Below are 24,387 nucleotides of genomic sequence, written 5' to 3' on the forward strand. Positions count from 1 at the left end.
AGATCCCAGCACTGTTCAGACCAGCGCCAGAAGCAAAGGGTTGGAAGAGGGTCTTCTCCTCGCCCGGAGTGTTAGTGACACTTCCTAGCAACACGGCTTTCCCATTTCCCTCCTTCGGGGATGTAATGACAGTATTCATTTGCAAGGCCTTTTGCCTCCTGCGAAGCCTCTGTGTGTCTCTTGATCCCTCCCGTGTAGTGGAGGTCCCCCTCCTGTCATACGCTCCCAGCCGCAGGTGGATGTGGCTGTCTGCCCTGACTAGGTGTGACTGTACTTAGTGCATCGGTGTGTGAAGTGCTGGTGATTAACAAGAGCCACAGGAGTCTCCCCATTATCTTCATGGGTAGCTCCTTGAAACTGTTCTGCCTGCAATCACGGCTCAGTTGGTTTGGGTTAGGAGAAATCATCTCCTCCTGTAATACTGCCACCATCGGGTCAGGGGCCACAGCACAGAAGGTTAGCCGTCCTTAAGGGCTTGGCATGGATTTTGCACAGTGATGTCAGTCATGTGCTAAAGAATGAGTGATTTCCTGGCCAGGTTCAAGTTAGGGAGGAGAGATAGGTCCTACATTTAGGGAAGGAGGCTCTTTTTTATATTTTAAATGTTAGTGTGAGGTTGAGTTGAGAAGTCAAAATACAGAAATCGTTAAGTCTCAGAATTCATGTAGTCCAAAACTCTTTGTTTATGGAGAGGAAATCAGTACCTAGAAAAGTAAATTCACTCACATGTGGTCATCTAGGTGGTTACTGATAGTACTGAGGTTGTAACTCGGCCTTCTTTTCTCTATGCTGCTGTGGTTCATGGACTAACAGAGTATAAGGGAAAACCCAGAAGTCCATTGGCAATTCTAAGGTCTACTATCTCCTGTCAATGTTTAAAGTGTAAACCTACTTTGAAACTAAGCTTTCTCCATAGTAGCAGTATTCTGGTGTCCAAGGCATTGCCTTGATCAAATTATATGATCAAGACCATTAAATAACCTGTTAGACAGAAACCTAACCCATTTTTCAGTTCAGAGCCTTAGTTTGTTGGGTCTTCCTCTACATACAGTTTCAGATATATTTTCTTGCTTCAGCATTGCAGACTCTATAGATTGAAATCACTTGAAAAATATAAGCTTAAATCTTTTACTAAGGTTCAAAAAACACATGAAAGAAACATGAACTTCGGTTCTATTTTTGCTGAGATTCTGTGGTGTTAAGGTCAAGAGAAGGGCACTGTACTTTCTTGCCGTGATAAATGAAAAGAATGATAAACCTGTGAGTTATTCTAGACTGACTTACTGTGCTGAAGTTTCTTAGAATTCAGACGCACTTGGCAGAGAAATCTCCAGCTCTCAGGAGAGACAGAGCGGCAGGGGAGGGGATGTACCCTGGGGTAGAGAGCTGGTGGACTAAGAAAGATGCTTCCTGGAGGAAGTGGGCCCCCAGTCCTCTCTTCTTTCCCGTCATCATCATCGTATGCCCCTTGCATTTTGAGCTTCTTCTAGTCACTTTGGGTTTCCCAGGTGGTGCTATTGGTAAAGAACCTGCCTGCCAATGCAGGAGACATAAGTTTGATCCCTGGGTCGGGAAGATCCCCTGGAGAAGGAAATGGCAACCCACTCCAGTATTGTTGCCTGAACAGAGAATGGGGAACCTGGCAGGCCATAGTCCATAGGGTCGCACAGAGTCGAACACGACTGAAGTGACTTAGCCACTAGTCACTTTCCTTACTTATCTTTACGTATTGCCATGAATTGTGAAGTAGAGAGCTCTTTTTCCAGAATGGTGAAATTCAGAACGCTGCCACGGTTATTTATTAAATCAGCTGTAGAATAAGACTAACAGTAATTACCATTCTTTACATATATGCAGCACTCAAAAGAGTCCCCAGATTTACAAGGACCAACCAACAACAAGATGGCTTAAAATGAACACAGAAAATAAAATCATGATTGACTGTTATTTTCCTATGGGCCAGTAAAATGCAGAAATCAACCTTCTGACTTCTGTCTTTCTAAAGGTACCATTGCAGGCTCTTGTCTGCTTTTGAGTAGATAGCCCACTCTCACTGAGAATATAGTGTTGTTAATATTTTCATGATTTTTGCTGCAGTTCATCAGATATGAATGCCGACTACCAATACAGTTGGTACCCACATTAAGCATACAGAAGAGACCAGCTATTTCTTGCATCTTGACTTCTGTGTTGCATTGAGGTTGGAGGGAGGAGAAAGAGGGTTTTGTCAATATGATTAAATAGATGATTTAAAGAAACATTTCTGGGTGCCACTTGGGCAAGTACTGTAAAGTTCTAAGACAGCTTCTTACCCAGTCCTCTTCTTATGAAATTGCCTGTAATTGGCACCCCTTGTGGGCTTCAGTGCGCTATCTGCAGCCTAGAACCACTCTGAGGTTAGATATGCCCTCTTAGCTTTGAAAACATCAAAGCAGCCATATCCGTTCTAATCTTGACAACTGAAAGTCCACAGATACTTTAGAGTTGCTAACACAAAACTGGCTTTTGGACGGGAAGATTTGATCCATGTGGCCAAGTACTTTCAGTGGCTTATGTAACACTGAACTGGATTTGTACAGAAATAATACAGTGTAATAATGCTTTTTTTTTTTTTAAACCTAGCAAATTCCAGAAAATGGTCATATCCTAGAGCTGAAAAAGGCTGCCTTCCGAACATGCTGGTTATTTGTTCTGCTTCATCCCTGGCTACCTTCATGTCTCTAAAACCCCAGTGTGCTTTCCAAAGGTCATGAAGTGTGAGCACTTGCTTCCTGGTGACCTGTGCGGGCCGTTGGAAGGGGTTTTTCTTAAACCCTTTCCTTCTTGAGTTAGACCTGGTTTATAAACTGTACATCACAGCATGTGTGATTCCTGCATTACAAGGTGCAGGCAGAACTAGTGTTCTTGCTTAGAAGGCTAGAAGGTCCCGTCACCACGTGGGGTAGACCCGGCAGACAGGTGCGTGGCCATGGGAGAGCAGATGGTATCAGTGATGGGAGCTCCTGCCAGGTGTGGGCTGGGCCTCCGAGCCACCTGCAAGTAATGTTCCCCCAGCAAGGTCCTTATATAGAATCTTCTGAAAGTAGACTTTTCACTGGTGAAGGAACAGGAGCCTAAAAGGTCAAGAGACCTCTGAACTCACCTAGCAGTTGTGAGAGAAGTGGGAGTAGTCATCCAGCCCCTGCTAACTGCTGGAGTGGTGAGTGGGCAGGGGCAGTCTCTTACATATATATAATCATTATGTGAAGCAGATAGGGTAGCTTCATTGTGTATTCAAATGCAGAGAGCTCTTCATGAAACATGCTACTACTAAGTCGCTTCAGTCGTGTCCAACTCTGTGTGACCCCATAGATGGCAGCCCACCAGGCTCCCCCATCCCTGGGATTCTCTAGGCAAGACTGTGTCCTTTTACTGTGAATGGAAATACAGCCTTCACATTACAGAGGAGTAAAAGATAAATCAAAATGTTATTCAGCCCTGAATGTGTCAATCCAGAACTCTTACTCAACAATTTCCTTGCAGCAGAAACCATCTCTCCAGCTCAGACCAAAGATGGTTTGGCCCAGTTCTTCTCTGTTGCTATGGGGACAGAGAGATGATGACTTTAGCCCTTTTGATGCTAACTTACCTACGTTAAGAGTCAATTCCCTTCACGTCTTCATGTTTCTGTTATTGATAAAGTAAGCCCAGCCTTTTCTGAACTACTGTTTGTTTTCTGTCTTATTTCCCCTGTGGTGCAATGAATTCCATATTCAGAATAAAACATTTCTTGAGCACTTGGTATATGCCAAGCACTGTGGGAGGGGCTCTCATGTATGTTAGCCATATATTTAGTTCTCTATGAGGCAAAGGAGAGAGTATAAACATGGGTGATTCACTTTTTCAGTTGAAGTTTACAGAGGTGTTTTGTAGTGCAAATGTGAGGAAGGGAGGCTAGGAAGGAAATGGGAGGTGGGGAGTCATTTCTAACATAGGGAAATCAGGACCAGTGAACTGTAAGTCTGCATTTTCCACTTTTTCCAGGGAATCAGATGATAGAGGCGAGGGCCAATTGCTTATCATGGTAAATGTACTAAAATGTGAAAATGAGACATGGAATATTAAATATTAATATGAGTATTAAACATTAAGACCAGCACTTCCTTACAACCATTGTGGGCTTGTAAATAGTTGGCTGAGACTGCCAACTCAGCCAATAGTTGGCTGAGTGTATGTCAGATGATGGTCCCTGATGAAGGTGAGATAATAGGGATTTGAACCAGGGTCCAGTTTCTGCAGATGCTCAGTCCTGAGTGAATCTCATCATCTATTGTCAGCTTGATGCATGAGAAAGGCAGGTCCTCTGAAAAGTCATTTCCCACCAACTACATCCTCTTACTTATATTGGTGTGTTTCCTTCCAAAGACACGTTTAGAAATCCTGTCCCTTCTCTGGTTTATCCCTCAGACTCAAGGACACTTGTTTGAGGACCCTCCCATTTTTAATATCATCTTAAGAGTTAGTTAAGGGATGTGTCTGTGACTTACAGATTTGGAGGAATTAGTAACATGTCCTCCTTAGGAGAACCTGAGATTTTAGAGCAACAGATGTAGTAGTAAATTTGGAACTTTCCGTATGGCAACCTACTCCAGTATTCTTGCCTGGAAAATTCCATGGACAGAGGAGTCTGGCGGGCTATTGTTTATGGGGTCACGAAGAGTCAGACAGGACTGAGCGATTGAGCACACATTTGTTTTTAAGAGGGAAACTGGGTCTCTACTCTGATAATGATACAGTTGGGAAAAGACTAACTCAGCCTTTGCAGGTACTTATGCACTATGATTTATCTGGGTTAATTTATGTAAAATAAGGAAGTAATGAAATTAAATACATAATCTCTACATATCATTTAGACTTACGTATTTTATTTCTAGACTTCCCCAAATTTGCCCTTTTCTGTTGCTTGTAAAGATGCCTAAGAGAGCAAAATTTCTGAGGGTCAGAAGAAGGGAAAGGGGCAAGGCTGTGTGTAATGGACCCTGGCTGTCCTTGGTAGGCAGGTCATAGCGTCTCTAATGTTCGGTAAACTGGGAATGAGCATTGCTGTAAAAGATTAACCACAGACAGGCAGTCTGCTCTTATTCTAAGAGAATAAGCAACAGCGGATCTAAGGCCTGGGGGGAGAACTCTTTTGAGTAGAGCAGACTCTTCTCCATTTTCACCCGAGGATTGAGCTTCCTGGCTCAGCCTCCTTATCAGAGCACAGCTTGATTGTCAAAGGAAATGGGAAGGCTGTGGGGCACTTGGTGTGGATTGGCTAGGGACTGTGCCCTCTAAATCACACTTTTTTATATATTTGAGAAATGAGAAAGATGGAGGCTTCTTGCTTAAGACCAGTGCCTGCTGCTCCTCAGCTTCCAGTGCAGAAGGAGCTGTCTCTCAGATAGTACAAACCTGTGGTGGGAGAAAGGGCCTCAGCCTGACCTTTGGAAAACAGAGGGAAGTCAAGTGTGGACGTACAGGACAGAGGCTCTGACTCACCGCTGGGTGATGGGGATCCCGCAGAAGTTGCTCCCTGCCTCACTTGAGGTGGTCATCATCCAGACATGTCAGGATGTTCCAGGTAAGAGATAAGTTAAGAACATCCCTAGAGTTTGCATTGTGGACTAAAAGGGGTTTGAACTCTAAGACAGTCACTTCTAGGAAGTAGTTTGGGCAACATCAGAAAGAGAAGTTGACTGAGATCTAAAGTAGGTATATGATGGTGATTGGCTAAGATACCTTTTCATGAACATGAATGCTCTAACCTCAGATGAAAAGAGGGGACATAGACGTGATGGAAGGCTTGAGAAAATAGTAAGGGTAGCTATTTGGGGACTTGACACCTAGCAGAGAATGAATTAGAGCAGCAGTTCCACACATGGGGTCTAAGGCAATTAGGGGTTCCTGGGCATAGTAATGGAGAAATATGAGCTAATTTCAATATTATGAAAAGCATAAATGAATCACACGTTTACCCTCAACAAGGCCTTACAGGCTATCAAAACACTGGACTCTCTTTTTGTCTGTAATTGAATTGGTTTGCTGATGAGAAGCTCTGCCTGACTGCTGATGTTACCTTGTTTTGTTTTGTTATTTTTTTCCCCAACGTGATGGGTGAACTGATGGTGTCACTAGGTAGTCACAACTGACCTGAAGTCAGATTATCCAACATGTGATTAATTAACTCAAGGCGTAGAGTGACAGCCACAGTTGAATACTCCACAGTCTGTGGTGGCAGAATGGTTGGGGACCACTTTTGTAAAAGGAGCAGTGACCTTCAGTTTCCCATCCTGAGTTCTTAAACCTTGCACAGCTCCCACTGAATTCATTCTTGGTCTTTGAAGGAAAGTGACAGGAGAGCAATTAGCAAATCATAATCAGTTGTCTACTTTGGAGACCATGCCCTGAAAATCTTGCATGTGGCTGTTCCTCCTAGCCTGTATGGGCCCCTTAAGACTCCTTTCAGGAACAGGCTCTTTTGTCCTGTCCCCTGCTGTCCTGAAGCTCCCATAACTTTGGCCATCTGATGCAAAGAGCTGACTCAATGGAAAAGACCCTGATGCTGGGAAAAATTGAAGGCAGGAAGAGTAGGGGGTGACAGAAGATGAGATGGTTGGATGGCATCACCGACTCAATGGACATGAGTTTGCCCAAACTCTGGGAGATGATGAAGGGCAGGGAAGCCTGGGGTGTGGCAGTCCATGGGGTCGCAAAGAGTCGGACACGACTGAGCAACTGAACAACAACCACCACCTGCTGTCCTAGCAAGGAGTGGAATACCAAGAGCTAGGGTTAAGCGCAATGCTGGGGCAGTTAGAGGAAGAGGTTAAATAGCAAGAAAAAGAAAGTAGCAAAGGAGTGGACCCAGTGAGCGATGTCTTTAGAGCAAGACTGGGAAGCTCAGCTCAGATATGGTTGGCTGCCAGTGACGTTCCAAGGGATCTGGACTCTGGTCCTCAGCTGGTTCTGCTGTTTAGACCATGGCTTCTCAGTCCTGTATCTTCACAGCCCATAGTCTGCAGGGATACCAGGGAAACCCACCATTTCTAGCAGGAAAAAGAAAAATGACAGCTGAGTTACTCTTCATGTGATGAACCCATGAAACATTTGATCATGGTTGCCAAAAGAATTCTGAACCGTATCAACCACTGTTGTCAAACTTGGGAGGTAGAATTGGGCTAAGCCCAGAATTGGAATCTTTGCTATCTGTCCATTCAGTTGACTGATTGTTTCCAAACTGTGGTGACAGTTTCTATTTTCTGGAGTAATTGAGGGAAGGGGAAATGTTTTTGCATACTTCTTTGTGAGTGTGTGCACAGCCAAACAACATTAGGTTTTTCCATCTCTTTCCCTTGCTGGCTTCATGGGTGTCTGCATGTCTTCTGCATATCCTTTCCCACCTCGGCCCTTCTTGTGTCCTTGTAGAGGATCTCCACATCCTTCATTCTCTTCTTTCCTTTATCCTTCCCAGAGCCAAGCTATGCGAATCGTCCGGACGGTGGGGCAGGCCTTTGAGGTCTGCCACAAGCTGAGCCTACAGCACACCCAGCAGAATGCTGATGGCCAGGAAGACGGGGAGAGCGAGAGGAACAGCAGCAGCTCAGGAGACCCAGGTAGGCACGGTCGCTGCTGTGGATGGGCAGGTGGGTACACAATGTGGGTGGTGGATCATTCCCCCAAGCCCAGAGCAACCACTTCACCTGAAAAACATTTTCTCTGTTTTTCTCTAGATTCTAAATTTTCTTTAAAGAATGTGTGTTACTTTTATAACAGAAAATTAAAGATGTTTAAACTATCAAACAAAGAAGCATTTAAACTGGATATCAGGAAACACATTTTAACAGTAGAGCTGCTTATACTACCAAATCAGGTCCCAAAGAAAATTTTCATACAAAATCACCTTCATAAAACAAATAAGATAATTTTCAATTATCTAAGTAGTTTTTTTTCCTACTTCTAAATTCTGTAGTTCTGTAAACCCTCAGGGTAGACATTATTCCAGTATCTCCAGTCTTCAAGTCTCATTAAAAGTCAGGAGCAAGACCAGGGTGTCTTTTATCCTCTCTCTAACAGTAAATGTGCAAGAAGCAAGAAGTATGAATATTAGGTAAAAAGTTAATATTGTTTATATTTTTATGTGGGAAACCCATGAAAATAAACTGAAAGCTATTAGATAGAAATAAGAGAATTTTGAGGTAAGGTCCAGTAAATACATTTAGATAGCTGTGGTTTCTTGTTCCAGCATCAACCAGTTGGAAGTCATGGGGGAAGAAAATATCCACTGAAATAACTATTTTTATCTTTAAAAACTTTTTTATCTTAAAAAAGATAAAATACCTGAATAATCATAATAAAATATATATGTTTATATGAAGAAATCAAATAGTTGAAAAGTTCTTGGTTGGGAAATCTCAACATCATACAAATGTTAATTCTCCTTATGTTAATCTATAAATTTAACATTATAATATAAATTTTTATCAGCAAAGTAGGCACCTTGGTAAGCTATCATATTTAAAACTATAGGCTACAGATAAAGAGAGTGCTCAGAGGAAAATCAAAGGTTTAATTATTTACAGTAATAGATGATCAATCATGAAAATCAAATTAATTAAACATTCAATTCAAGAAGTTAGAAAATGGCAAAAGATGTCTCCCACTGCAAAAGGCAGTTTTGCTAAGTGATGAAGGATAGAGATTTTCGGTTTCCATTCAAGTTGCACTGGTCACTAGCTGTGTGATTTTGGGCAAATTCCATAACCTCTCTGTGCCTTAGTTTCCTCTTCTGGAAAAAGTAGGAATAACAATAGGATCTTCCTCATAGAATTATTGTGTTGATTGGATAAGCAGGTATATTTAAAATGCCAAATCTGGTACTTGGCACGTGGTAAACACCAAATACATGTCAGTTCAGTTCAGTTGACTCTCTGCGACCCCATGAATCGCAGTATGCCAGGCCTCCCTGTCCATCACCAGCTCCCAGAGTTCACTCAGACTCACGTCCATAGAGTCAGTGATGCCATCCAGCCATCCCATCCTCGGTTGTCCCCTTCTCCTCCTGCCCCCAATCCCTCCCAGCATCAGAGTCTTTTCTAATGAGTCAACTCTTCGCATGAGGTGGTCAAAGTACTGGAGTTTCAGCTTTAGCATCATTCCTTCCAATGAACACCCAGGACTGATCTCCTTCAGAATGGACTGGTTGGATCTCCTTGCAGTCCAAGGGACTCTCAAGAGTCTTCTCCAACACCACAGTTCAAAAGCATCAATTCTTCGGCGCTCAGCTTTCTTCACAGGCCAACTCTCACATCCATACATGACCACTGGAAAAACCATAGCCTTGACTAGACGGATCTTTGTTGGCAAAGTAATGTCTCTGCTTTTAGCTATTATAATTTTTTTAAATGGGAAAAAGCAAGAATAGGAAAAATCCTAGAAAAGATGAGTGATGACAGAGGAGTGACTTTCCAGGTACAAAAACATACTATAAAGCTGTGAAACTGTGCTGATGTGTTAATAAGTGTCTAAGTGGATTGGAATAGAAAGCTCAGAGATGAACTCAGACACACATGTTTACATAGTGTGTGGTAAAGGTAGAAAAAATTTAAAGTTTCACATGCTTTTGACCCCCAAATCACCCTCAAATTCTCTTCTAATAATTCCTCTTAAGGGTATACCCATACATGTGTGAAATGATGCATATATAAAGTTATAAAAATTTGAACTAGCAAGAGGGGATTTTATAATAATTTATGGTTATGAGTAATGAAATATTGTAGAACCTCTAAAAAGGATGAATTAGTTCTCTGTGAACTGATAAATAATCATCTCCAAGATATTTTGCTGAGTTTTTAAAAAACAAAAACCAAGATGTAGAACTGTGAATTTGTAGCATACCAATAATATTGTATAAAAGTATATACACGTAAATATGTGTTTTCATATATGCCCACTATGCATAGAACATCTCCAGAACTGGTAACTGTGGTTCATTCTGGAACGAGGAGCTAAGTGTCTATACTGGGAGGAAGATTTACTTTTCATTTTTGCAGACCTAGAGCTGGTCACATTGCTCAGAAAACAAACGCTGATCTGCTCACTCTGAACTGGAGGATTTGCCCTCGGAGCTGCTAGCAGGATTAGATTGATGCCTTTACATTATTAACTCTTCTTTGTCAATGCCCTCCTCCCTTGTTGGTGCAGAGTCATGGCTACACTTCAAAGGCTTTTGAACCCACAATACAGCTGGCAGCCAGGATGCACATATACAAAGATATTCTAACTGAAAAGTAAAGGGCATTGTCTCTGGTGAAGCCACTTACTCCTGGAGTGAAAGAGGCTGGGCACAGAGAAGTTATCTAGAGGTTGAGTGTTTGAACTTTGTTCTTATCACATAACTGTCTGAGGAGCTTGATGTAGCCTCTATGTACCTAATCAGAAGTGACTTCTCAGCCATTTGCTAAAGAGGGCGGGTTTGGCCTTTTGAAGAGAAAAGCATTTCATAAAGACTACTCTGAGAGCTAGGTCTTCTTCCCCTCCTGCTGTGGGAGCTACTCTTTCCTTCCCCCTCCAGACCCTGCAGGGCTCTTTTGGGTGGGGGTAGGTTGAGATCCAACCAGTCCATCCTAAAGGAGACCAGTCTGGGTGTTCATTGGAAGGACTGATGCTGAGGCTGAAACTCCAGTACTTTGGCCACCTCATGCGAAGAGTTGACTCATTGGAAAAGACTCTGATGCTGGGATGGATTGGGGGCAGGAGGAGAAGGAGACAACAGAGGATGAGATGGCTGGATGGCATCACTGACTCGATGGGCGTGAGTCTGAGTGAACTCCGGGAGTCGGTGATGGACAGGGAGGCCTGGCGTGCTGTGATTCATGGGGTCGCAAAGAGTTGGACACGACTGAGTGACTGAATGGAACTGAACTGAACTGAAGGTTGATATGATTTCCTGTGATACCAGGAAGGATTCTCTTTGGGGAATGAATAGAGATTCCAACGGGGACCCCTTCCTATCATTTTTTCCTTCTTGTCTTCCCCCCACGCCTCCCCAAGCACCTCCAGCCCATTTTCAGTGCTGGTCCACCTGCCAGCGTTTCCTGCGTTTGCCTCCAGGCAGCCATCCTAGTCATTCTCCCCTATCCTGTCTTCTGGGGAGGCTGCCTTCCAGCTCCCACTGTCGCATTCCCTTTCCTGCCCCTTCCCCCAAATTTAAACACCTTTCCCCTCTAGGTCTCTGTGTTCTTTTCACCCTTGGCTGGTGCTGCTACCATCAGCATTTAGCCCACTGTCTACCAGATACATAGTGTCATCTATCTTCAGTAGAGGACAAGCTCTAGGGTGGGGGGCATTGGGGGATAAGGACTACTCTTCACACCAATAAATACCCGTTGAATAAAGTGGTGGACATGGTCAGTGATTGTGGCAAAGGATGTGTGTCATCTTAAGTCATTGTCAGCAGCATTTATTCAGTCTTTACTCTGGGCCAAAATGAATATGGAGATTGAGTAGAAATTTCAGCAGGGACTGACTTCTCAACAGTCTGCTTGATGAAGAAGGATGACCTTGAGTGGCAGGGGTAGGTAGTGTGTTTTTATGTGTGTGTGTCTGTGTGTGTTCAGTCACTCAGTCATGTCCAACTCTTCACAGCCCTGTGGACTGTAGTCCACCAGGCTCCTCTGTCCATGAGATTTTCCCAAAAAGAATTCTGGAGTGGGTTGACCTTTCCTCCTTCAAGGGATCTTGCGGACCCAGGGATCGAACCTGCGTCTCCTGCATCCCCTGTATTGGCAGGGGCGTTCTTTACCACTGAGCCACCTGGGAAGTTTAGGAGTAGGTGGAAGTGAGGTCATATGGCCTTGAGGGGGAGACTGGATGGAGAGAGTGCTGATGGTGATGAGTGATGGTGGCTGAGGCTGCAGGGAGAGACCAGCATGGTAACAGGCTTCTGGCTGTGACAGGTGGTCAGCATTGAGATACTGGGCCCATCAGCTACATGCCCCTCTCCTTTTATAACCTTTTTGGTGATTTTTTTTTTTTTCAAATTACAGTCCTATACATGAGAGTTCAGCTACTTGGCATCTTCTGTATACCATTCTCCCTAAGAAGAATGTAACTGATATTCTACATGTGGAAACATCTAGGTTCATTTTAGGAAAACCTGTCAGGCTCAGTATACTTGCTTCAGAGTGTAAGATGTCGAAGCGCTGACTGTGTCTCTTTAAGGAGGTTGAGCATGGCTTGAATGTGCGCTTTGTGTATCATACATCCCCGCAGAGAAAGGGAAGTAGGGAGGCCCTCCCTGACTTGTGTAAGTGAGAATCTGGCCTGTGGGGTGATGTAAATTGTCTTAGGGAGACACACACACATGTACTAATTTTAAGGAATTGGCTCACGTGATTACGGAGGTGTAGCGAGTCCAAAATCTGCAGGGTGAGCTCCAGGCTGAAAACCCAGAGAAGAGTTGCAGTTTAAGTCTTAAAGTGGCCTGCTGGCACAGTTCCCTCTTCTTCCAAGGAGGTCTGTCTTTGTTCTGTTAAGACTTTCAACTGATTGATTGGATGAAGCCCAGCTATATTATGGAGGGTAATCTGCTTTATTCAATCTATTGATTTAAATGTTTACTCTCGTATGAAAAAAACCTTCACAGCAATATCTAGAATAGTGTTTGGTCAAGTATCGACACCATGGCTCTGCCAAATTTGCCCACAAAATTAACTATCACAGAAATGAAAAGGCAATGTGGTATGACAGAGGGAGTGCTGGACCCGCAGACTAGAGAAGCAATAGAGAGCTTGGGTTCTGGCACTTTTCAGGAGAATTGTAGGCTTGAATGCTAAGTCAACCATTTCTTAGCAAGGTCAGTCAGTTCAGTCACTCAGTTGTGTCCAGCTCTTCGCAACCCCATGGACTGCAGCCCTCCAGCCTTCCCTGTCCATCATCAACTCCTGGAGCTGGCTCAAACTCATGTCCATCCAGTCGGTGATGCCATCCAACCATCTCATCCTCTGTCATCCCCTTCTCCTCCTGCCCTCAATCTTTCCCAACATCAGGGTCTTTTCTAATGAGTCAGCTCTTCACATCAGGTGGCCAAAGTATTGGAGCTTCAGCTTCAGCATCAGTCCTTCCAATGAACACCCAGGACTGGTTTCCATTAGGATTGATTAGTTTGACCTCCTTGCAGTCCAAGAGACTGTCAAGGGTCTTCTCCAACACTACAGTTTTAAAAGCATCAATTCTTCAGCGTTCAGCTTTCTTTATGGTCCAACTCTGACATTCATATGACTACTGGAAAAACCATAGCTCTCACTATATGGACCTTTGTCAATAAAGTAATGTCTATGATTTTTAATATGCTGTCTAGTATGGTCAGAGCTTTTCTTCCATGGAGCACGCATCTTTGAATTTCATGGCTGCAGTCACCATCCGCAGTGAGTTTGCAGCCCCCCAAAAATAAAGTCTGTCACTGTTTCCATTGTTTCCTCATCTATTTGCCATGAAGTGAGGAGACAGAATGCCATGATCTTCATTTTTTGAATGCTGAGTTTTAAGCCAGCTTTTTTTCACTCTCCTCTTTCAGTTTCTTCAAAAGCTCTTTAATTCCTCTTCACTTTCTGCCATGAGGGTGGTGTCATCTGTGTATCTGAGGTTATTGATATTTCTCCCAGCAATTTTGATTCCGACTTGTTCTTCATCCAGCCTCACATTTTGCAAGATGTACTCTGCATATAAGTTAAATAAGCAGGGTGACAGTATACAGCCTTGACGTACTTCTTTCCCAATTTGGAACCAGTATGTTGTTCCATGCCCAGTTCTAACTTTTGCTTCTTGACCTCATACAGATTTCTCACATGGCAAGTAAGGTGATCTGGTATTCCCATCTCTTGAAGAATTTTCCACAATTCTCTTGAAGAATTGTTGTCATCCACACAGTCAAAGGCTTTGGCGTAGTCAATAAAGCAAAAGTAGATGTTTTTCTAGAACTCTCTTGCTTTTTTGATGATCCAACAGATGTTGGTAATTTGATCTCTGGTTCGTCTGCCTTTTCTAAATCCAGCTTGAACATCCTGAAGTTTTCGGTTCATACTGTTGAAGCCTGGCTTGGAGAATTTTGAGCATTACTTTGCTAGCACGTGAGATGAGTTGTGCGGTAGTTTGAGCATTCTCTGGCATTGCCTTTCTTTGGGATTGAAATGAAAACTGACCTTTTCCAGTCCTGTGGCCACTGCTGAGTTTTCCAAATTTGCTGGCATACTAAGTGCAGCACTTTCACAGCATCATCTTTCAGGATTTGAAATAGCTCAACTGGGATTCCATCACCTCCACTAGCTTTGTTTGTAGTGATGCCTCCTAAGGCCCACTTGACTTTGCATTCCAGGATGTCTGGCTCTAGGTGAGTGATCACACCATCGTGATTATCCAGGCCGTGAAGATCTTTTTTGTACAGTTCTTCTGTGTATTCTTGCCACCTCTTGTTAGTATCTTCTGCTTCTGTTAGGCGCATACCATTTCTGTCCTTTATTGAACCCATCTTTGCATGAAATGTTCCCTTGGTATCTCTGATTTTCTTGAAGAGATCTCTAGTCTTCCCCATTCTATTGTTTTCCTCTCTTTCTTTACATTGATCACTGAGGAAGGCTTTCTTATCTCTCCTTGCTATTCTTTGGAACTCTGCATTCAGATGGGTATCTTTCCTTATCGCCTTTGCCTTTGGCTTCTCTTCTTTTCACAGCTATTTGTAAGGCCTCCTCAGACAACCATGTTGCCTTTTAACATCTTTTTCTTGGGGATGGTCTTGATTCCTGCCTTCTATACAATGTCATGAACCTCTGTCCATAGTTCTTCAGGCACTCTGTCTATCAGATCTAATGACTTGAATCTATTTCTCACTTCCACTGTATAAGCAATTTGATTTAAGTCATAGCTGAATGGTCTAGTGGTTTTCCCTACTTCAATTTAAGTCTGAATTTTGGAATAAGGAGTTCATGATCTTAGCTGGGTGATCCTTGGCAAACTTTCTAGTCTTTCTAGATCTTTCTTTTCTGCTAGCTAGCTGTTGGGAGATAATGCAGGTAAATCAGCATTATTCCTAGCATACAGTACACTCTAAATACATGTTAGCCATTGTCTAGTTCTCCAGTTCAGTATCCCAACTCCATGACCTCCTGTATGCTGTGAGGACAGTGGACAAGATCTCTGAAGTCCCATGGTTTTATGAGAGAGCCGCATCAGATGAACAATCAGGCACCATGTGGTGTGGTGTGGTGCCATGGCCAAGGTGTGAAACCGCCTTTGAGTATCAGTGTTTGGAATTCTACAGATCTGGAATGGGAAACGTTTTCTTATCAGGCCCCAAAGTCACTTCCTCTTTTCAGCCCCACTTGCTTCCTTTCTGTCTGTAAGCCGCTAGGAACACATTTCTTTTTACCGTAAATGCTTTTTCCATAAATGCTTTGCCTAGAAGCATTTATTGACTCCATTAGGGTTTTTCTCTGTAATGGGCACCTTGAAGCTTCAGAGTGGAACTGTGGGCTGGCAGCTTTTCTCTTCCTTTTAAGGAGTCTTGCTTCCACATTAGGGAGCTTTCATTTAATTCGGTGTTTATCTTTCCAGTAGAGCTGCCCCAGGCAGGCCCTTTGTTGTGCAGAGGAAACTTGTTTACTCTGGAGGAATCCAAATGTGTGGAGGCTTTGCTGTCTTCTTTGATGTCTTGTGGGCCCTTCCCCTTCTGGGTTTTTCAGCAGCGCCTTTAATGAAGGTCCTCACTTTCACTGTGTGTGCTGCCTCTCTTTCTCTCTCTGTCTGCTTTTCTTTCCTCCCTCATTCCCACCATTCCCTACCCTGGGGGAGATTTATCCTTTGTATCTTTTGGCAGCAGCTGCCCTTGGCCATTCCTCTGGGGCTCAGAGCCAGGTGGGGCCTCTGCCCCTGTTCTGCTTGCCTTGCTTTGCCCTGTGCAGTTTCTGACTCCTGGACAGGTTTCCTGGGAGAGATCCTGTTCCCCTGGAGGCATCTGTCTTCCCACGGCAGACTGTCCAACGTGGAGAAGGGCTTGGAGCCCTTTGGAGATTAGAGCGTCTTAAAACAGGACTCATGTCATCTAGACAGTGACCAGTGGCTCAGGAGTATTTACTGTGTACCTGTTACACCTGCCAGACCCGGGCATCTGGCTTATTCAAGCAGGCACACCCCTGACGTCCTGTCACTTCCGGGCTCCCACCACACCTGCCCTTCCGTCACAGCACGCTCCCACTGCCTGATGCTTTGTTTCTCCTTAGTTTCAGTCCCCTTCCTTCATTCAGTGGATATTATTAGTTTCCCCAGATGCAAGGCTCGATTCTGGGAACTGGGAATACTGTGAAGAAGGCAACAAGGTTCCTGCTGGTGAGGAACTCACATTGGAAGTCGGGGTGGAGGATCCAGCAGATGACACATGAGGCCTTTTTAGGGCATGTCAGTGCAATGAAGAAGGTAAAGCAGGGTGGCTGAGGCTACGGGTGGAAGCAGTGAGCCTGCTGGGAGGCAAGGTGGAGCAATGGTTAAAAGTACCAAGCTTAAAGCCAGACTGGCGGGCTTTGAGCCTTGGCTTCGGTCTTACTAGCTGTGTACCTCAGTTTCTTTATCTGTCTAATGGAAATAATAATAGTGCCTAACTTTCAGGGTGGTTATAAGGATAAGTAAGTTACTAATACATGTACATCCCTTAAACTAGTGCCTGGAACACAGTAAGCACTATTTGAGCCTAAGTTATTAATATTGCAATTTTGAGGCCGAAAGTGACCATTTCAAGCATTTTGGACTGAGCTGATAATCTTTTGTTCTTTTTTCCCCAACCATTTTGTTTTAAGGCATAACTGACGTGTAAGAAGGTCTGTATTAGTCCAGCATTGCCTATCAGTTTTAGTGCTGTGACGCTGGTTCACACTCATCTGTGGCCCCTGGGCTTGGCCGCAGGCTGCTTTGCCTTCAGCCCTCCTGCTTCCCCGTTGTCTCCGAAGCTTCCATCTTAGTGTCCAGTGTCCTTCTCCTGTCCCAAATGAACCCTTTCACCTGCCTCTGCCTTCTCCTCATCTTGCCTCTTCCTAAACCCTGAGACATCAGCTCTGTCTCCTGAATCATCATCTGAATCTTTCACTGTGCTTTCTTCTCCACTGCAGATAGATAAGGGCAAGTCTTTTCCATCTTAAAACAAAAATCACACCTTTCTTGTCCCTGCCTCTCCCCCTAGCCTATCTCTTTTCTCTCCTTCATGATCAAACACATTTATCCCCATTGTTGGCATTTTACTCCACCCTTGCCATTAGCCCTTCAACCTCCAGTGATCTGATACCTGCTGCCTACCAATTTTTCCTGAAACAACCAGTCCAGGTCACTGAAAGTGAAAGTGAAGTCGCTCAGTCGTGTCTTACTCTTTGCGACCCTGTGAACTGTAGCCTACCAGGATCCTCCGTCCGTAGGATTTTCCAGGGAAGAGTACTGGAGTGGAGTGCCATTTCCTTCTCCAGGGGATCTTCCCGACCCAGGAATCAAACCCAGGTCTCCCACATTGTAGGCAGACGCTTTACTGTCTGAGCCACAAGGGCCAACTAATTGACAAATTGAACCAGCCTTTCTCTGCAGTGTGCATCATGGGGAATGAATCACTCCCTTCCCTAGCTCTGGGGCACCGCCACCCCCCCCCCCCCCAATCCTGCCACTCTTTCCTTCTTTGTCTGCTAGCTGCTTTCCAGGGTCCTTTCTTGTCACCTGCCCCTTAGGTGACATCCTCAGGGCATTTCTCCTGGGATTAGTCCTTGGTGCTTTTTTTTTTTTTTTTAACTTTTCACTTCCCATGGTTTTAACTTATGTTTATCTCTAGGCCAGACCTTTTCTTGAACTCTCCACTTGTGGATAAGGATATGGGTATCTCCAGTTAGCTGTTATAAACTTTCCCAGTTTCATTCTCTTATCCATAATCCTTCTTCTCTGGAATTTTCTGTGTAGGATGCCAGTCTGCTCGTCACTTAAATCAGAATTGTGAAACTCATAACACATGTATTCCTGTCTCCTCCCTGCCTCTCCTCCGCCTTTCCCTCTTTCCCTCCCCATTCCCTGCCCATAGACGATTAGTTTCCAAGTCCTGTGATCTCTGCCCCCTGAAGATATTCCAGGTTTGTGTTCTTGGCTTTGTGTTATCACCATCTCTTTAGCTTTAGTCCTCATATTTCTCATCTAGAGCACTGCTTTCTATCTTGTCCCTTATAGATCTACCCTCTACATCATCCCTTGGGTAAAATTTGAAAGAATGAAAATCTTTTGGTATCACGTGCCTGCTTTTCTTCCTTCAAGATGAAATCTTGACTCTTCTCAGTCAGGTCCCTTCCTACAGGGTCATTTGCAGTGCTTCCACCACGCTGGGGATTTCTCTACATCGGTACCTTTGCCCCTGTCTTGCCCTCTGCCTGGCGTGCCTCCCATGGCCTCCCCTCCTCTCTGCCCACTTCTTCTCACTGGGGTCTCCTGCATTGCAGGTGGATTCTTTACCAACTGAGCTATCAGGGAAGCCGTGGTACGCTGACGGTCACACACAATAATATCCCTCCATCTAGCTTATTCTTTCTCTCCACCCTAGCTTTACCCCCCTGGTTCTAACAGATCTGTTACTGTACAGGCATTAGGAGATACCACAGGTTCCGCTTCAGACCATGGCAATAAAGCGAATATCGTAATAAAGTGAGTAGCACAAAATTTTTGGTTTTCCAGTGCACATTAGCATTATCTTTACACTATACTAGGGCTTTCCTGATAGCTCAGTTGGTAAAGAACCCACCTGCAATGCAGGAGACCCCAGTTCGATTCCTGTGTCAGGAAGATCCACTGGAGAAGGGAAAGGCTGCCCACTCCAGTGTTCTGGCCTGAAGCATTCTGTGGACTCAGTGCGTGGGTCACAAAGAGTCAGACACGACTGAGTGACTTTCAGTTTCACTTTACATTATACTGTAGTTTATTAAGTATAAAATAGTATTATATCTAAAAATACTGTATATACTTTAATTTAAAAATAGCTCATTACTGAAATGCTATCACCTGAGCAAACTGTAATCTTTTTGCTGATAGAGAGTCTTGCCTCAATGCTGATGGTTGCTCACTGATTAGGGTGGTGGTTGCTGAAGATTGGAGAGCTGAGGCAATTTCTTAAAATAAGGCAGCAATGAAGTTTACCACACTGGTTGTTTCATTCACAAATGACTTCTCTGTAGCATGCAGTGCCATTTTAATAGTGTTTTACCTATGGTAGAACTTCTTACAAAATTGAAATCAGGCCTCTCAAACCCTGCCACTGCTTTATCAATCAAGTCTATGTAATATTCCAAACCTTTTGTTGTCCTTTTAATCGTCTTTACACATCTTTACCAGAAGTAGATTCCATCTCAGGAAACCACTGTGGTCATCCATAAGAAGCAATTCCTCATCTGCTCAGGTTTATCATGAGCATTCAGCCACATCTTCAGCCTGCCCTTCTTATGCTGATTCCCTTGCTATTTCCACCATCTCTGCAGTTATTTCCTCCACTGAAGTTGTGAACCCCTCAAATTCATCCATGACGTTGGAATCAACTTCTTCCAAACTCCTGTTCATGGAGACATTTTGGCCTCTTCACATGAATCAGAATGTTCTTAATGGCATCTGGAATGGTGACTCTTTTCCAGTTAGGGCCTTCAATTTATTTTGCCCACATTCATCAGAAGAATTGCTATTTATGGAAGCTATAGCATTATGAAATGTATTTCCTAAATAACATATTTTATTATTAATAATAATAGTTTTTCCTAAATAATAAGACTCAAAGTTGAAATTACTCCTTGATCCATGGGCTGCAGAATGAGTGTTGCACTAGCAAGCATGAAAACGACATTAATCTCACTGTACATCTCCATCAGAGCTCTTAGGTGACGGGGTGCATTGTCAATGAGCAGTAATAATTTGAAAGGAATCTTTTTTAAGCAGTAGGTCTCAACAGTGGGCTTAAAATATCAAGTAGTCATGTTGTCAACAGATGTGCTGTTATCTAGGCTTTGTTGTTCCATTTGTAGGGCACAGGCAGGGTAGACGTAGCATAATTCTTAAAGGCCCTAGGATTTTCAATGGTAAATAAACATTGGCTTCAACTTGAAGTCACCAGCTACATTAGCTCTGTTAATAACAAGAGTCAGCCTGTCCTTTGAAGTTTTGAAGTCTGGCATTGACTTATCCTCTCTAGCTATGAAAGTCCTGAATGGCAGCATCTTTCCAATGTAAGGCTGTTTCCACGATGTGGAAAACCTGTTATTTAGTGTAGATACCTTCATTAGTGATCTTAGCTTGATCTTCTGGATAACTTGCTGCAGCTTCTACATCAGCATTTGTTTGTACTTTTTTTTTTTTTAATGGTTATGGCTTCTTTCCTTAAACCTCATGAACCAACCTCCGCTAGCTTCAAACTTTTCTTCTGCAGCCTTCTCACTTTTCTCAGGCTTTATAGAATTTAAGAGAGTTAGGGCTTTGCTCTGATTTAGGCATTCACAGCTTGGCTCACTGTTGCAATAAGCCTTGCTTTTGACCTGTTTTGGCTTTCAACATTCCTTCCTCGGTTAGCTTAATCCTATGTAACTTTAGATTAAAACTGAGAGAGATGTGACTCTTCCTTTCATTTGAACACTTAAAGGCCAATGTAGGTTATTACTTGGCCTAGTTTCAATATTGCTGTGTCTTAGGGAACAGGGAGGCCCAAGAAGAAAGCACAGTGGTGGTAGAGAGGAAGGGGGGGCAGAAATGGCAGCAAGTGAAGCAGTCAGGTACACACTGCTATATTTAAAACAGATAACCAGTAAGGATCCATCGCATAGCACAGGGGACTCTGCTCAGCGTTGTGTGGCAGGCTGGATGGGAGGGGAATTTGGGGGAGCATGGACACATGTATATGTATGGCTGAGTCCCTTTGCTATCCACCTGGAAAATACTTTCAGTCTGAATATTGTATAATACTATATCACATTTATAAAAAATAAAACACATTTGTTAAGTTTACTGTGTTATATGGGTACAGTTTACGCTGCCCCCCAAATAATTACAATAGTAACATTGAAGGTTATACAGAGTGAAGTAGATCAGAAAAATAAATACCATATACTAATGCATATATATGGAATCTGGAAAAGTGGTACTGATGAACGTATTTGCAGGGCAGAAATAGAAACACAGACATAGAGAGTGGACTTGTGGTCATAGTAGGTAAAGGAGAGGGTAGGACAGATTGAGAGAGTAGCATTGAAATACACACGTATGAAATATCCATGTGTGAGATGGAAAGCTAGTGGGAAGGTTGCTGTATAACTCATGGAGTTCAGCCTGGTGCTCCATGACGACCTAGAGAGGTGAGATATGGGGAGTGGGGTGGGAGGGAGGCTCAAGAGAGAGGAAGATATATGGATACTTATGGCTGATTCACGTTGTTGTACAGCAGAAACCAGCACAACATTGTAAAACAATTAACCTTCAATTAAAAATTTTAAAAAATGTTTTTAAAGATCACTCATGCACAGATCATAACAGATAATGAAGAGCAACTAATAACAGGCAATGAAAAAGTTTGAAATATTGTGAGAATTACCAAAACATGACACAGAAGCACAAAGTAAGCAAATGCTGTTAGAAAAATGGTGCAGATTTGCCAGAAACCTTGAATTTGTAAAAATGAAGTATCTGTGAAGTGTAATAAAATAGGTATGCATGCTCTCTACCCATTAGCTGTATTATATCTGTAAGAATCCAAATGTGATCATCAGAGCACCCTCTGAATGGCAGAAATTGTCTCAGAAAGCAGCCCATAGTTGGTGATTCACTTACATCAGTGTTGGTTTGGAAACTCTACTAGTACAAAGAGAATGGCTGAGAAGTTTATTTTTTAATGACTTCCCCAGAAGCAGAACTAGAATCTCGGAGATTTTTCAGTCCCTTGTGAGTTTCTGGCCTGCATGTCTCCAGACCCTCTGCAGCAGGGTGCTGCTCAGTTCTCATTACAGTCAGTCCCCTACGTACGAATGAATTCTGGTCTGAGTGTGTGTGTAAGTCCCACAAAGTTAGTCTAGGTACCAGCTAACACAATCAGCTATATAGTACTGCACTGTAATAGATTTATAATACTTTTCACCCAAATAATACATAAAAGACAAACACACAAAAAAATTTTAATTGTATGGCACAGTACCTTGAAAAGCACAGTGGTTCCGGCCACATCACTGCCTCTTTTACACTTCCTTCTGTACCTCCAGGCTTAAAATAAAGAGACTGTACTCTGTACGGTGCTGTTCAGTAAAGTACACAGAAGCACAAGCACTTGTGGAGGATGTGCCCATGTGACAGTGTATCCCAGACATGTGAACTAACTCATAACTTACATGATTGGCGATGTGAATGCACATCTGCATCTTTGAAAGCTTGCAACTTGAAGGTCTGTATGTAGGGAACTTACTGTATTAGGATTTCCAGGGCTGAGGGGCGACCTCCCTGTATAGCTCACTTCCCTGTTTTGTACCCTGTGATACACTGTTTCTTTTGTAAGTATTTACTAAACACCTTCTCTGTGCCAGATCCATGGGAGATGTGAATGAAACACACGCTTGGCCTCAAGATCAGAAGGACACAGTTGATATTGCTTTTGCTAATTAAGAGCACTTGACAGATGGCTCCCCAGTGCTGTGGAAGCCAGTCTCCCCCGATGACTGATGGAAAGCTTTCCTCAAGTGCAGGCCCATTTCATCCTGTTCGTTCCTCTAGGGGCAAGGAGAACCAGATGCTCAGTTCCCAGCACTATCTGGCTACTGAGAAATAGATGCTAGTTATCCATCAGTCCTCCCTGTCACAGGGTAAACCTCCGCATTGTCAAGAAGGTCACTTCTGGGTGCAGCAGGTGGTAAAAAGCAGCCTGCTCTCTGTGCTCCTGCTGGCTGGTTGACAAAGAAGCAGAAGACTGCCCTGCTGGGCCATGGTCCAGGGTCTTCCTTTCTGCTACATGCCATCGCAACACTCAACAGTCATCTCCCAGCTCCTAGAGCAGCCAGAAGGAAAACCAAGCACACTGTTTGCTTCTGAAATACTAGGCTGTGGGAAAAGAATTTTAAAAACAGTAGATAGGCTACCCACTCTAGTATTTGCGGGCTTCCCTTGTGGCTCAGCTGGTAAAGAATCCTCCTGCAATGTGGGAGACCTGGGTTTGACCCCTGGGCTGGGAAGATCCCCTGGAGAAGGGAAAGACTACCCACTCCACTGTTGTGGCCTGGAGAATCCCATGGACTGTAGAGTCCATGGGATCAAAAAGAGTCAAGACACGACTGAGCGGCTTTCACTCTTTCACTTTCATGTGTATATGCATCAGGGACTCACTTGGCTGTACAGCTGAAACTAACATAACGTTTTAAATCAACTATATTCCAGTAAGGGCCTCCCTAGTGGCTCAGTGGTAAAGAATCTGCCTGCAATGCAGGAGACATAAGAGATGCAGTTTCGATCCCTGGGTCGAGAAGATCCTCTGGAGTAGGAAATGGCAACCTACTCCAGTATTCCGGCCAGGAAAATCCCATGGACAGAGGAGCCTGGCAGGCTACAGTCAGTGGGGTCGCAGAGTCAGAGATGACTGAGCACACACACAAACACACATACTCCAGTGAAGACTTTAAAGAATAAAATGATTTCTGAATGTTAAATAAATACGTATATACACACATACCAGGCTTGCTTCCCCAGATGACTCATGTGGGTTTGCATGAGAAGACTTGTTAGAACTATTTGTACTACAAAGCAGGCCCGCCAATGACCAAAGCCTGGTTCCCTGAGTTGGGTTAAGGTTTAGGGGATCAACACTTCATACTCCCTACTTAGATTACTCTGTGCAGGTTTACAATTGGTGCTTAGTCTCTGAAAGTTTTTAAGTTTTATTTGAAGACTGTTAGCGATGAACCTAATCCTGAATGTAGAGAAAAAGGTGTTTCCTGGGAAATGCCTGAGAATCGCCAGTTGTTTCTACAGAGACCAAGAAAGAGAGAAGAGCAGAGAATGAAGACAAATAAGAAACAGTAGGACTTTCATACATTTGCTGAGCATGTGACCAGAGACACGGTCAGTGGGAAGAAGCAAGTGGGAAATAAGACAAAGCATGACAGACCAGCCGCCTATCTCTCCTGTACCACTGCCGCTGGCTCCAGGCCCGTCCCTGGCTTCTGTTCTTGAAGGAGGATGGTCAGAGACAGGGTCTGAGGATTAGAGACAGATACTGTGTGGGCTGGGGCCTCAAACCTCCTCAGTTCCACACCCTTCCCCCCAGGCCTGCAACCCTCCCTCCCATTCTAACTCAGCCTC

At 43.7% G+C, this 24,387-nt stretch overlaps 1 protein-coding gene across 2 annotated transcripts in view; it reads left to right on the forward strand.

The window, feature by feature from the left end:
- The window catches only part of C3H1orf226 (chromosome 3 C1orf226 homolog), a 358,341-nt gene that overhangs the window by 298,840 nt on the left and 35,114 nt on the right, over positions 1-24,387 (forward strand). For both annotated transcript variants that reach the window (XM_018046419.1, XM_018046420.1), the window contains exon 6: positions 7,493-7,634. In XM_018046419.1, coding sequence (XP_017901908.1) covers positions 7,493-7,634 — 142 coding nt within the window. The remainder of the gene's footprint in view (positions 1-7,492; positions 7,635-24,387) is intronic.

The sequence above is a fragment of the Capra hircus genome, chromosome 3 (genome assembly GCF_001704415.2).
Source record: "Capra hircus breed San Clemente chromosome 3, ASM170441v1, whole genome shotgun sequence".
NCBI classification, from domain to species: Eukaryota; Metazoa; Chordata; class Mammalia; order Artiodactyla; family Bovidae; genus Capra; species Capra hircus.